This window comes from Gadus morhua, chromosome 18 (genome assembly GCF_902167405.1).
Source record: "Gadus morhua chromosome 18, gadMor3.0, whole genome shotgun sequence".
Taxonomy (NCBI): Eukaryota; Metazoa; Chordata; class Actinopteri; order Gadiformes; family Gadidae; genus Gadus; species Gadus morhua.
This window is the reverse complement of record NC_044065.1, coordinates 4,918,110-4,930,452: the sequence shown is the minus strand read 5'-3', so window position 1 is coordinate 4,930,452 and position 12,343 is coordinate 4,918,110. Positions and strand designations below refer to the sequence as shown.

At 52.1% G+C, this 12,343-nt stretch overlaps 2 protein-coding genes across 3 annotated transcripts in view; both read left to right on the top strand.

The window, feature by feature from the left end:
• The window catches only part of LOC115531581 (ras-related protein Rab-26), a 55,775-nt gene extending 51,890 nt beyond the window's left edge, over positions 1 to 3,885 (top strand). The window contains exons 8-9 of the mRNA XM_030340933.1: positions 1,148 to 1,310; positions 3,810 to 3,885. Coding sequence (XP_030196793.1) covers positions 1,148 to 1,310; positions 3,810 to 3,885 — 239 coding nt within the window. The remainder of the gene's footprint in view (positions 1 to 1,147; positions 1,311 to 3,809) is intronic.
• mrtfab (myocardin related transcription factor Ab) overlaps positions 920 to 12,343 on the top strand; it is a 42,101-nt gene continuing 30,677 nt past the window's right edge. The window contains exon 1 of one of the 2 annotated variants that reach the window (XM_030340316.1): positions 920 to 1,310. Coding sequence is in view for 1 of the 2 variants with exons in the window: in XM_030340315.1 (XP_030196175.1) it covers positions 4,587 to 4,617 (31 nt within the window). In the remaining variant the exon portion in view is untranslated. Of the gene's footprint in view, positions 1,311 to 3,869; positions 4,618 to 12,343 lie in introns of those variants that run through there. The other variant, XM_030340315.1, reaches the window with a different exon arrangement.

Sequence of the window (12,343 nt, the reverse complement as noted above, 5' to 3'; positions counted from 1 at the left end):
TTAACATTTTGACTAATGTTTTTTAAGGTTCTGTGTTCGTAAAACATGAGTGGGCAAATGTTGACTTTAATACACTCATGCACACAGGTTGTGACTTGGATTTCAAAAGAAATACAAGGTAATTGCTACATCACCAAAAATGCAGCCAGTTTTTCTTGTTGTACTCTATTTTGCTGTTGAACCTTAAGAAAAAAGTATAGGAAGCAAAGCATGGAGGAGATCGTATTAATCATTCATACAGTGCTGCGCTATACGTTTCTTCCCAGGATGCTTCGCTGGCACGCATTTCAGTTTTAGGAGCGTAGAGTACTTTAACCAGCCGTGGTCTCAAGGCTCATATACAATCAGACTGCACATCGTGAACCCAGAAGGGACATCTGTGTGGGAGACTCCCGACGCTGCACGGAGAAGCTAGCTGCAGCTACACGACAGCGTAGTGGTTCGGCACTAATGATGTTATTGCACAGACTCGCTTGTACTGTAGAGTGTGAGAGGGAAAAAAGGGCTGCAAACAACCAGCGGTCCTGGTTGTTTGCCTGCTGTGGTAATAAACAAGGCCCCGTGGCTGGAAGACACACACCGGAGGTTGGGATCAATGCAAAACACAGCAGTGGTCTGCAGTCCCGCCTTCGTAAACAGTAATTAATGGACAACTTTGGTCCTTTTTGACATACGTAGGGCGTCACTGGAGCAGTTTGCATGTGTTCAAACCCTAATGAAGAGCTGACCTGGTGGGGTGTGTTGTGTAGTGTGTGTGTGTGTGTGTGTGGTGTGTGTGTTGTGTGTGTGTGTGTGTGTGTGTGTGTTGTGTGTGTGTGTGTGTGTGTGTGTGTGTGTGTGTGTGTGTGTGAGTGACAGGCATTCATAATTGCACAATAGAGAATTTTAGTGTTCCGGTACTTCAGTGCCTACAAGTCACAGCCTGTTCAAATTGCCCCTGGTGGCTGCAGGTATTTCATGTACCAGGATTCTTACAAGATGGTACTCTGCCAAGAAATGGTTCTTCCAAAGAATAAACTAATTCTTGTTGACAAGTTCACTTATTCTTTTCCATGAGGTGCAAGAGTGGACTTTGCCACTTCTGACGCATATTAATTATGATCAATATGTTTTTTTACAGTGTCCTGTCCGTCACCCCTGACAACAGTGGACCCACAGAAGTGGGAGGAGTCTAGCCCCGGCAGCATGTTGGTTGCCAGGGCAGCCGGCTCCGCCCACAGCCCTCGGAGCGAGGCGGTGACCAATGAGCTGCAGGAGCTGTCCCTGACGCCCGCCCCCAGCCTGCTGCCGCTGCGGGAGAGGAAGAATCGGTAAGTGACGCTTTCGTACGATCCGCGCTCGCTTGTCGGGTGAATCCTCCTCAGGGTCTACCAGCTGACTGATGCCGGTCTGCAGAAAGCTACTGATGCACGTGCTTTTATTGTCTCAAAGCAAAGCAGGAATTTCGTTGATCACAAAAATGAGGCTGAATCCAAAGCCCATCGTCGTAGGGGTCGGCTTAGCTCAGGTGGTAGGGCGGGTTCACTTGTTAGCTGGAGGTTGCTTGTTCGAATCACGGTTCCTCCTAGTGGAGTGTCGAGGGCCCCCTGAGCAAGACGCCTCACCCTGGCTGCTCCCGACAAGCTGCCTGTCGCATTGCGTGGCTGACACCACGCAATGCGAAGTTGCTTTGGATAAAAAAAGTTGCTGAATTTAGTCATCATTTTCTTTTTACTCCTTGTACGGTCACACATTTCCCACCGCGATTTTTTAGTACCTTAAGTGTTTTCAAGTGGTTGGACGGGCCCTGGTGTTTGAGTTCCGCGCCGTGGACTGGTTGTTGCGTAACTCCCCGGCCGGGGTCACCAGGGAGAAGACAGAGAACAACAACCAGCGCTGAATGTCAGACGTGTTTGAACCACTCTCTCTGGCCATCCCAGGGCTCCTTCAGCGAGGTTTATACAGACCCTACCGGGTCTGTATAAACTCAATGCTGACGGAGAGGAGCTGCTCAGTTTGTTGTGATCACACACAGGTTTATGTATTTGCGTTTGTTTGGCTTTTATGTGTGTGTGAGTGAGCACACGTTGGTGTGTGTGTTTGTGTCTGTGTATGTGTTTGTTTGCATGCATGGGTGTGTGACTGAGCGTGTGTGTGTGTGTGTGTGTGTGTGTGTGTGTGTGTGTGTTGTGTATGAGCCCGCACAGATGTTCACACACCATACACTGTGTGTATGGTGTGTATTGGTCATTATCCTGCCTAGGTATGCTGTGTTGTGTAGAGGGCCTCTCTGTTACAGAGTAATGACAGAGTTACAGATCCCTCTCTGTTTCTCTGAATAAATAATCGCTTTACCATGCAACGCCATGTCCTGGAGAGAGGCCGCCTGATATGGGGAGTACACACAAATCAAGGTGTGCTCCACTCCTGTGTGGGACACACACACACACACACACACACACACACACACACACACACACACACACACACACACACACACACACACACACACACACACACACACACACACACACACACACACACACACACACACACACACACACACCATTGTTCTGCTGTAGGTGTTGGCTTGCCTGCTTTATGGGACTTGACCTGTTGGATGATTTATTACCTGGGCTGAGTGGCGTTATGGGGACCCGGAGTGTTCAAGTGCCTCCATGCGGCGGCGGCAGGGTAGCTGTGCTGAGTGAATGAGCTCCATGAAACATTAATACGGAGGAGAGAAGGCCAGCCGTGGAGTGGCAGGGTAGTGGGAATACTTTCACTGCCACACACGCACTCGGACGTCCACACACACACAGCCCAAGGCCACCCCCCCCCCCCCCCCAGATTGAGTCGACCTCTGCCTGAGCTACCTCTCCTGTTCTGCATTCTCCCATGGCGACCTGCGTGTAGCAGCACAGAGCCTCAGACAGACCGCTGCAGGCTGCATTTCTGCTCTCTCTCTCTCTCTCTCGCTCTCTCTCGTGTTCTCTCTCTCTCTCTCTCGCTCTCTCTCTCTCGCTCTCTCTCGTGTTCTCTCTCTCTCGTGTTCTCTCTCTCTCTCTGCCCAGCCGTCCTCTCTGGGCCGAGTGGCACCAAGGTGAAGTTCTAGTCTAGGGGACGACAGTCAAAAACATCACACGCATTATTAACAGGATCCGTCCTAGGCATGTTTCACACGCCGCTGGCGTCGGGGCTCGTTAAACTCGGTCGTGCTTCTCACGAAGCGGTGAATCATCGATGGACTCGGTCATAAACGGTGCAATCGAGGCAGGAGCCACTTCCGGCTCACGCTTGTTTCTGTCGCCGGTAACGTCCTGTTGGCACTGCGGAGAGCAGCAGTAGTCCGGGCCGCCCAGCGTGGTGCTATCTCCACCTTCGATCGCCTCGTACCTCCGTAGCACCCCGTAGCCTTCTCTTATCTTCGCTCTCCAGCGTGACGATATGCAGTTGTGTGTGTGTGTGTGTGTGTGTGTGTGTGTGTGTGTGTGTGTGTGTGTGTGTGTGTGTGTGTGTGTGTGTGTGTGTGTGTGTGTGTGTGTGTGTGTGTGTGTGTGTGTGTGTGTGTACGCGCGCGCGCGCGAGTGTTTATCATCAGCTGATACGGGCCTCTTCCTGCATTCAAACTGAGAAATGCAGATCAGAGCAGATTGTCAACAACTAAGCCCCTCCCCTTCCTTCTTAATAAACACTCCTGTAATTGATTGACAGCTGGCCCCCGACTGAGTTACAGTCTGCGTCGGGGCCCCTGCAGCACAGGGGGGGCCCGTGGATGTTCCTCAGGCATACGAGGTGAACTGGAGTGTGGGCGGGTCTTGGGGCCACAGGAAGAGGAACCAGGAAGAGGGGGAGGGGGATTGCGGGGACTGGGTGGGCGAGTGTGAGGAAAGCAGTATTGCATAACTCCAGGAAGTCCGAGGGAAAAGTGAGGACAGAGGGAACGACCCAGCGGTGGGGAGACACGGGGGATCGTGTAACTGGATGATTTCAAGAGTTGCGCTGTTCGAGGGCCCTAATAGGTTCCAGTTCCTTCCCTGTTGTTGTTCCTCTCTTCTGTACTCTGCCCACATCTGAAAAAAGTGAACTGCACTTGTGAAACAAGGGAAGAAAGATAAGAAGAAGGCGGGAACTAGGAGAGGAAGAGGGAATCTCTTAGCCTCCGGTTGGCTTCTCCGGTCGAACCCCTGTCTTCTCTCTGCCTGAAGAAAGAGAGAGAGAGAGAGAGAGAGACAGTGAAGGGACGAGACAGGCCGCCACACACAGACCTGTACACGCCCCTCTCTCTCTCCTCCCTCTCTATCTTTCTTCCCGTCTGGGCGTGCACACACTTGCAGACAAGCGCAGGCTAGGGACCTGGGTGCAGCCCCACAGCAAGGCAGTGTGACAGGATCGCAGCCTGCAACCTGCGTCGGAGCAGGCAGTTCGCAGGGCTAACGACAGAACCGGGTCTCGGGGGTGGTCCCCTACTGGATTTGTGTCCGGGCCGGGCCTGGATTAACCGCTCGCGCTACAGTGTTGGATTTGGCGTCCATTCCATTCATTGGTCGATTTCCGATGCAGGCGCCATGGACCGATAGAGGCTCGGAGAACCTGTCGTCCCTAGAATGATCCAGAGAGATATGACCGTACTCACAGGTGACGTGCCCTCCATAGCCGAGCCGCCGTGCTGGCGGGTGTTTTGTTAGTGTTTTGGTGTTCAACCGCTGTCTGTTTGCGTCTACTGTTTGCCTCGCGTTGCGAAACAGGGTTTGAGATTTAAATCCACGTGCTCATAATTGTTTTGGCTGTATCGTTTCCCAGAGAGTCGGCGTACCAGTTCTCAGCGTTTGTTTGTGTGTCTGGGCGACTGGTGTACAGGTGTGGGCGTGTGTGCGTGTGATTGTGCGCTGCACCCAAATCTGTGGCACAGTCCTCTATCTCCCAGGGTTTATGGCTGGGTACTACAGATTCACCTCTGTATCGCAGTCTCAAAGTCTATCCAAATATCAATATAAGACGCCTGCCACCTCCTGTTATGACCAAGGCCCCAGCGTCGAAGGAGCCGATTTTATCGGGTCAAGCATCAGTGTACATAAAAACACAGAAGTAGAATGGACAGAAGCAAGCGTTTCACCACAGCGCTCCAGAGGGAAGTCAAGTGACTAGAGCAGCTGAAGTGGAGAAACAGTCACAGGCTCCCTGTTGATGAGGCTGAGCTCTGAGAGGAGGAGGAGGAGGAGGAGGAGGAGGAGGAGGAGGAGGGGGGGGGGGGCGGCTGAGGTAGACAGACCAGGTGTGTGTATGTGTGTGTGTGGAGGTGAGGGGGCATTGGAGGGATCTGACCTTCTTGTGAATCTCTCCAGTTGATGGATAGTAGTTATGCAAGTGTAAACCCCCCCCCTCATTGGAAGCAGCTGTGTGATCAGAGGGCCAGTTTGAGCCTCCTCCTGCACCTCCTGCTGCTTCTCCTCCTCCTCCTCACCTCGTCCTGGGAGGAGATGATGAAGATAATGTTATAATAATCAACCTTATTTCTATAGCTCCTTTCTAAAACAGAGGCAGAAGGTGCTTTCACAGAATGCAATAACCTACCACGTAGGAGCCAAGATACAAAGCAAACTACACAGTGAGATAAAAGCAGAACATAAAGGGACAGAAAGCATTTCAACAGGCACATCACAATGTGGTACAGAGTTGTGTGCTGCCGGTTCTGTCGGGGCTTGTCTGACATCAGCCCTTGAGCTCGGTGGGACGCCGGCCAGATTGGAACCAAATTCGGCTTTTCTCTTTTTTTTTTTTTTTTTCTTCTCCAAATTCACCAGATCTTCTAAATCTGGGTATCACTGGAAAACACGATCCTCCCGGCGCCAGGAAGTGTCCCGGGGACACGGCGGTCTGTAAAATTACTGTTGGTCCCTACGACCACTCACACTCTCACGGGAGATTACAGGCCGTGGGTGGGCGTGGGCGTGGGTGTCTTTGTCACATCCTTTGGTGTTTTCTTCCGGCGTACAATACTGCAAACATTTGTGACGGCGCGTGATTCTGCGCGAGTAGCGGCGACGGGTCTTGAGACTGCCCCGGTGCGTTCCCCAGTGTTTCTCCCAGCCCTCGGACTTCCCTCCTGGCTCTGCTCAGGCCTTCAGACAGCGCCCTGCTGTTCCGTAGGCCTGTTCCGCTCTACGGTCACCGTGGCGATGCCTCGTCCAACTGCACGGGCTTAAGAGGCTGGGCGGGGCTTGAGGCGGTGATGACAGGAGTAGGGAATGGTGGTGCTTCTGGGCTGCACCCTCTACTACAACCAGGGGGTTGGAACCTGGAATTCAAAGGGCGAGGCGAGAGGTGATGTAGGGAGACGGAGGCGCGGAGCGACCTGGATGAGGGGGGCTTAGCCTGGGAGACGACCAGCAGGCCCTGGGCGGCACGTGGCTCAGGAGGTAGAGCGGGTTGGCTGGTGGTAACTTGACGGTTGCTAGTTCGATCCCTGGCTCCTCCTAGCTGTGAGTGTCGAGGTGTCCCTGAGCGAGGCGCCTCACCCTGACTGCTCCTGGCGAGCTGGCTGTCGCCCTGCGTGGCCGACTCCGCCGTCGGTGGGTGAATGTGTGCATGAAGGGGTGAATGTTAGGCAGTATTGTAAAGCGCTTTTAGTGGCCACTGGTTAGCGCAGTATAAATGCAGTCAATTTACAGGGGTGAGGACGGTGAGGCTTAGCCAGGGAGGGAGACGTCCGACGGGCCCTGAACAATAGAGGGGTGAGGTGTGGAGGCTCCAGCCTTGATGCAGATATTCGCCTGAGGGGTTTGCAATTGCATTCCCTCACTGTGTGTGTGTGTGTGTGTGTGTGTGTGTGTGTGTGTGTGTGTGTGTGTGTGTGTGTGTGTGTGTGTGTGTGTGTGTGTCTACCACCCAGCCCCTGAGGTGTGGGTGGACAGCCAGACGTCCAGGCCAGCCCCTAACCCTTGATCCCATGGGGTGGGGGGGGGGGGGGGGGGGAGTGCAGGGAGGAAGCCCCCCTCAGCTCCTCCTCCTCCTCCTCCTCTATGACAGCTCCTGAAGCTGCTTGGTCAGGCGTTGTCTCTGGTGATCAGCACAGACATGCGTCCTCTCAGTGCGTCTCGAGGCTCATTGTTTAATGTGTAAACCAAAGCACTCTCCTCGGTCACTAAACCGTGTGGCGGGCCGGCCTCCCGTCGCGGGGGTAATCCTGAGCGTAGCATAACAGAGCGATGAGGCTATGCGACCGCTAGCCTGTTGTTATGCAACAATATGGAGCGCTGCCAGCTGCAGGGGCCCATTGGGCTCGCTCGCTCTCTCTCTCTCTTTCTTTCTCTCTCTCTCGTTCGCTCTCTCTTGTTTGCTCTCTCTCGTTCTCTTTTTCTTTCTCTCTCTCGTTCTCTCTCTCTCTCGTTCTCTCTCTCGTTCTCTCTGTCTCGTTCTCTCTCTCGTTCTCTCTGTCTCGTTCTCTCTCTCGTTCTCTCTCTCTCTCTCTCTCTCTCTCTCTCTCTCTCTCTCTCTCTCTCTCTCTCTTCTCTCTCTCTCTCTCTCTCTCTCTCTCTCTCTCTCTCCTCTCTCGGGGGGGGGGGGGGGTGGTATGGAGCGATTGTTGACGGGGGGGGGGGGGGGGGGGGGGTTACGTGGCGATTTTTTTTTCCCAATGAGAGCGACACAAACTTCGTCTGAGCAAAAAAAATAATAATAATAATAATAAAAAAAAAAATTATAATAATAATAATAATTCATGTGCACGCAGAGACTATGGCGGGGCGCCATAGTCTCGTCAATGTGTGGGAAACACTGACACACACCTTCACAGTGGTTAAAGGGTCTGTACTCTCATCCAAACAGAACATGGCTCTCGCGTTTTAGTCAACCCAAACAACTCCACTCTTTCGTCTTCTTCTCTCTCTCTCTGCTCTGTCTGTGTACCTCACTCCCTCTCCCTCTCCCGGTCTATCTCTCACTCTTTCCCTCTCTGTCACATAAACACACAGTTCTAAACATCCATGGGCACTTAGAGACCTTGATGCAGCGAGAGCTGGTCTCTCCTGTCCTAGCTTCTGACTCATGCCCATGAGCCATACATGACTCGCAAGGGGCCCAGAAGGACACAGACGCACACATTCGTGGACACACACTCCCACATATGCATGAACACATGGTCACATGCACGCATATAAATATGAACACACAAAAAAACACCCAAGTACTTGACGTGTACACACACATATGCAGACACAGCTTTGATCCCCACAGTACGCCAAATCATACAGACACACCAAACACACGCACACAGTGTGAGTGCTCCCAGGTCATGTCTGTTGGAGGGCATGCTGCTACAGGCGTTGGCCAAGCCTGTGCAGTCTGGCTCCTTCTCCCTGGCAGCCATGCATTTCAACATGCACCCGGGGCTTTGATCCATCCTCTCAGCTCATTGGTCGCCGACGACTCTGGTTATAACAAGACGGAGCATGGCATCCTGATCAGCTCTGAGAATCCGTAGCCTGAGGCTAGATGTAGTGTCAACGCAAGCACTTATACACGCACACACACGTAAACACACACACACACACGTAAACACACACGCGCGCGTAAACACACTGCAGGCACACGTAAACAAACACAGAAGTACACGCAGAAAAAAAAAACACGTAGCCTAAGTGTAAACACACACGCCAATTGAAACACACGCACATGTACGCAAACACATTAACACACACATAAAAACAATCGCGTACGCATACAACCACACCCCCACACACCGTCCTCCCGGGCTGGGAGCTCTCTTGTAGCGGCGCTGTCAGCAGTGTGTGTGCGGGCCCGTTCTCTGCTTCCAAACAGTGACTTGTATGGACATACCCCTCGCACATTCTCCCCTCAGATGTCCTCGATTGCAGCCGCACAAGCCCGCTCATGTTGGCTCTCTGACTTGCGCCGGCTGGAGAGCGCACAGGCACACACATCTGGGCTCCTCTGAGCCCCATGGGCCAAGGCTCCATAGATCCTCATAGACCCCAGGCCTAGTTCCTCATAGGCCCCAGGCGTGGTTCCTAATAGAGCCCTGGCCTTGTTCCTAAAAGACCCCAGGCCTGGTTCCTCATAGACCCCAGGCCTAGTTCCTCAGACCCTCATAGACCCTAGGCCTTGTTCCTCATAGACCCTAGGCCTGGTTCCTCATCTACCCTAGGCCTGGCTCCTCATCGACCCTAGTGCTGGTTCCTCAAAGACTCCCGGCCTTGTTCCTACCAGAGCCCAAGCCTGGTTCCTCATAGACCCTTATAGTCCCCCGGCCTGGTTCCTCATAGACCCTGGTTCCTCATAGACCCCGTGTCTGGTTCCTCATAGACCCCAGGCCTGGTTCCTCATGGACTCTGTGGGTCTGGTTCCTCATTGACCCCAGGCCTGGTTCCTCATGGACTCTGTGGTTCTGGTTCCTCATGCACCCCAGGCCTGGTTCCTCATAGAACCCGTGTCTGGTTCCTCATGGACCCCAGGCCGGTTTCCTCCTGGACTCTGTGGGCCTGGTTCCTCATGGACCCCAGGCCATCCCAGTAATGCAGTGTCCTTCGTCCTGCGGTCTGTCAGCGATGCAGCAGAGAGTGTGCGCTGCTATGCGGCGTGCCGTTGGTGAGCTCTGGCGGAGGTCATTGTGAGTGTTGTGTTTGGTTTTGTTCTGGTGACGGCCGTGCGGAGGTATGCACAGGGCCCGAGCGTATTAATAACTGCGCCGCTATGCTCACACAGCGTCAGCTGGGGGTTTATGGGGGAAATGAACAATAGCAGTGGGTAAATAAATACACACACGCAGGGGCTTTCTATAGAGTTCAACGTTTAACACAATAACATTGGGGTGTTATAAAATACTGTCAATGATCTGAATATCTATTCAATGCAGGCCAAAAAACATTGACTTAATGCTGCTTGGTTCTTTCTTACCATAGACCTTTACACAGTGTGTAACTGTCGCACACACAGTCAATACTTAATTAATGATTTACATTACAGTTTTAAATTCTTCCATGAAGATGACTCGTGAACTGAAGTTAACCTGTTGATGTGTAGGAGACTGGATAGTACAGAGGCAAACGCACACGCACACGCGCACACACCCACGCACGCACACACACGCACACGCACACGCACACTCACACACACCCACGCACACACACACCCCTTTTCCTCTCGCGGTCACATATGATAAGCTCTATTGTTGTTGCGGTCCAGTGTATCCCCACGATCTCGCCTCCCAGCCGCGTCTACTTACCACCTCTCACAAACACAAACATGACTGGGCCCGGCCACACACACTCTGAACCTCTGCCTGATAGACCAACCAGCTGTGCTCTCGCTCAGTCTCTGCTCCGTCTCCGGTCAAACTGCTGCTGGCCATCCCTCTGGTCCTCCTAGTTCTATTGTGATGGGGGGGGGGGGGGGGGTTGTTGTAGTGGTTCTAATTCTGGCGTTGTATTTCGAGTTCTGATGTGGTGGGATGGAAGAGGGGAAGCCTACCCTCACCTCTCGCTCTTCCCCCTCGCCCTCCCTCCCTCTCACACTCTCCAAACAGTGCAGGTTTACGTTACCAGATGCAAACAGCTGCTGGCTGCCTTCCAGCTCTGCTCCCCACACTCGTCCTGTTACCTCAAGGCACTGTTCTCCATCGTTGTGGTCTCTTGCTCTCTCCCTCTGTCTCTCTCTCTCTCCCCCCTCCTCTCTCCCTCCGTCTCTCTCTCCCTCCGTCTCTCGCTCTGTTGCTTTTTACTCTTTCTGCCTTCTTCACACTTCACACCACTCCTTACTCAGCTCTTGTGGTCCTCCTCTTCCCCAGTTTATACTTCTCCAGTTTTACTGGACAACCGCCGCCTTTTAGCCCTCATGCTGATAGCACTCATAAAACAACCCCAGCTGGGGCTGAGGGTGACCGTACAGTACCCAGAAGGTCAGCACCTGGTCCCAACAACACGACGGCAGTACAAGAGCTGTCATTGTGGAGCCTGACCCTTGACCTCGGGGCCTGTCTCAGGAAGAGCTCTCCTCTCTGCTCTCTGCCTGCATGCCCACAGCAGGGCGGTGTGAACACGTTGTCCGTGTGCGCTATCGGCTGATCCGAACAAACCCTTTATGCACGCTGGCATGAGCTGCAGGTGTGTCCGAACAATCCTTTGGAAGTTGATTTCAGCAAAACTACTGTTGGGAACGAGAGACTTAAAGTGAACCGGGGAAAGCACTTAACTCGGGAGGAAACCGTAAACAGATGTGGAGCAGGAGTTTACTCCTCAACATGGTTGGGATTCAGTTCCTATTTCACCGACGTCAGCAGAACCAGAACGAGCACTGAAAACCCAGCTGATAATTGCGCGACTGTTTTTAGTTTCGAAGACTGAGACCGTGATCTCTGTGGCCGCTGATTCAAAAGGTCCCAGTAGAGGTTTAATGGCACCCTGTTTTGTTTTAGTCTTTTTCTTGTACGATTGAGTGTGAGGTGAGATGTGCCTCTTATTGGAGCTATTTAAAGATCTTATTTTTAAACATCTCGGGCCATTAGCTTCTGGGTAAGGTCTCTTTCTAGAGATCTGAAATTGGTGACTGCATCAGGGCTGTGGGGAAAACACATCTTGGTTCGCCATGCTGGAATATTCAGAGAAAGATCTGAGAGTTATAATTAAGATTACTATTCACCCCCAGTGAATCGTAAATCCCCTAACCATATGCAAGCATATCATTTGCAAGCATATAACGATTTATCAATTAAAATCATGATAAAAAAAGTGGTCAGACTCGACTATCACCCAATTTCAAAGTTATTTTGAACCGCAATATTTGCGGTTCAAAATACTAGGAACTTAAATCATCCGATGTTAATCTCCATGATGCAGAGAGAGCGAGTGAGTTTTTAATACGACTGCGGCACAACGATCAACGCAGCCTCGAGCCGGTTCTAATCCGCTGACCACGTGCAGCGTCACTAACCCAACGAGTCTGGGCTGTATGTCCGCTTCCACATGACTGCCACCGCGCCTGCTGCGTTGCAACACTTCTTTGAAACAACACGTAATAAGTTATTATAAGCAATGTTTTTATAATTACTTGGTCAAGTATTCTTAAGCAGCCAGCTGTAGAAGCTGAGCCTAGTGACACCACAAATGTAACCTTATACATGTTTATAATGCTAAATCATAAAAATATAATTAATGTATAATTAATCTATTGAATGTATCTCAGGATGTTGTTAACGCTAGCAGCAATCCGATCATGCGCTCCTCCTTCTACCTCCCCTCCCCACCTCCTCTGGGATTTAAATTCGGTGTGAAACCCTTTGAGACCGGCGCCCTGATCCAGGGCGACCTGCGATACATCTGATCCCACAGCACTTTTATTCTCCTCCGCT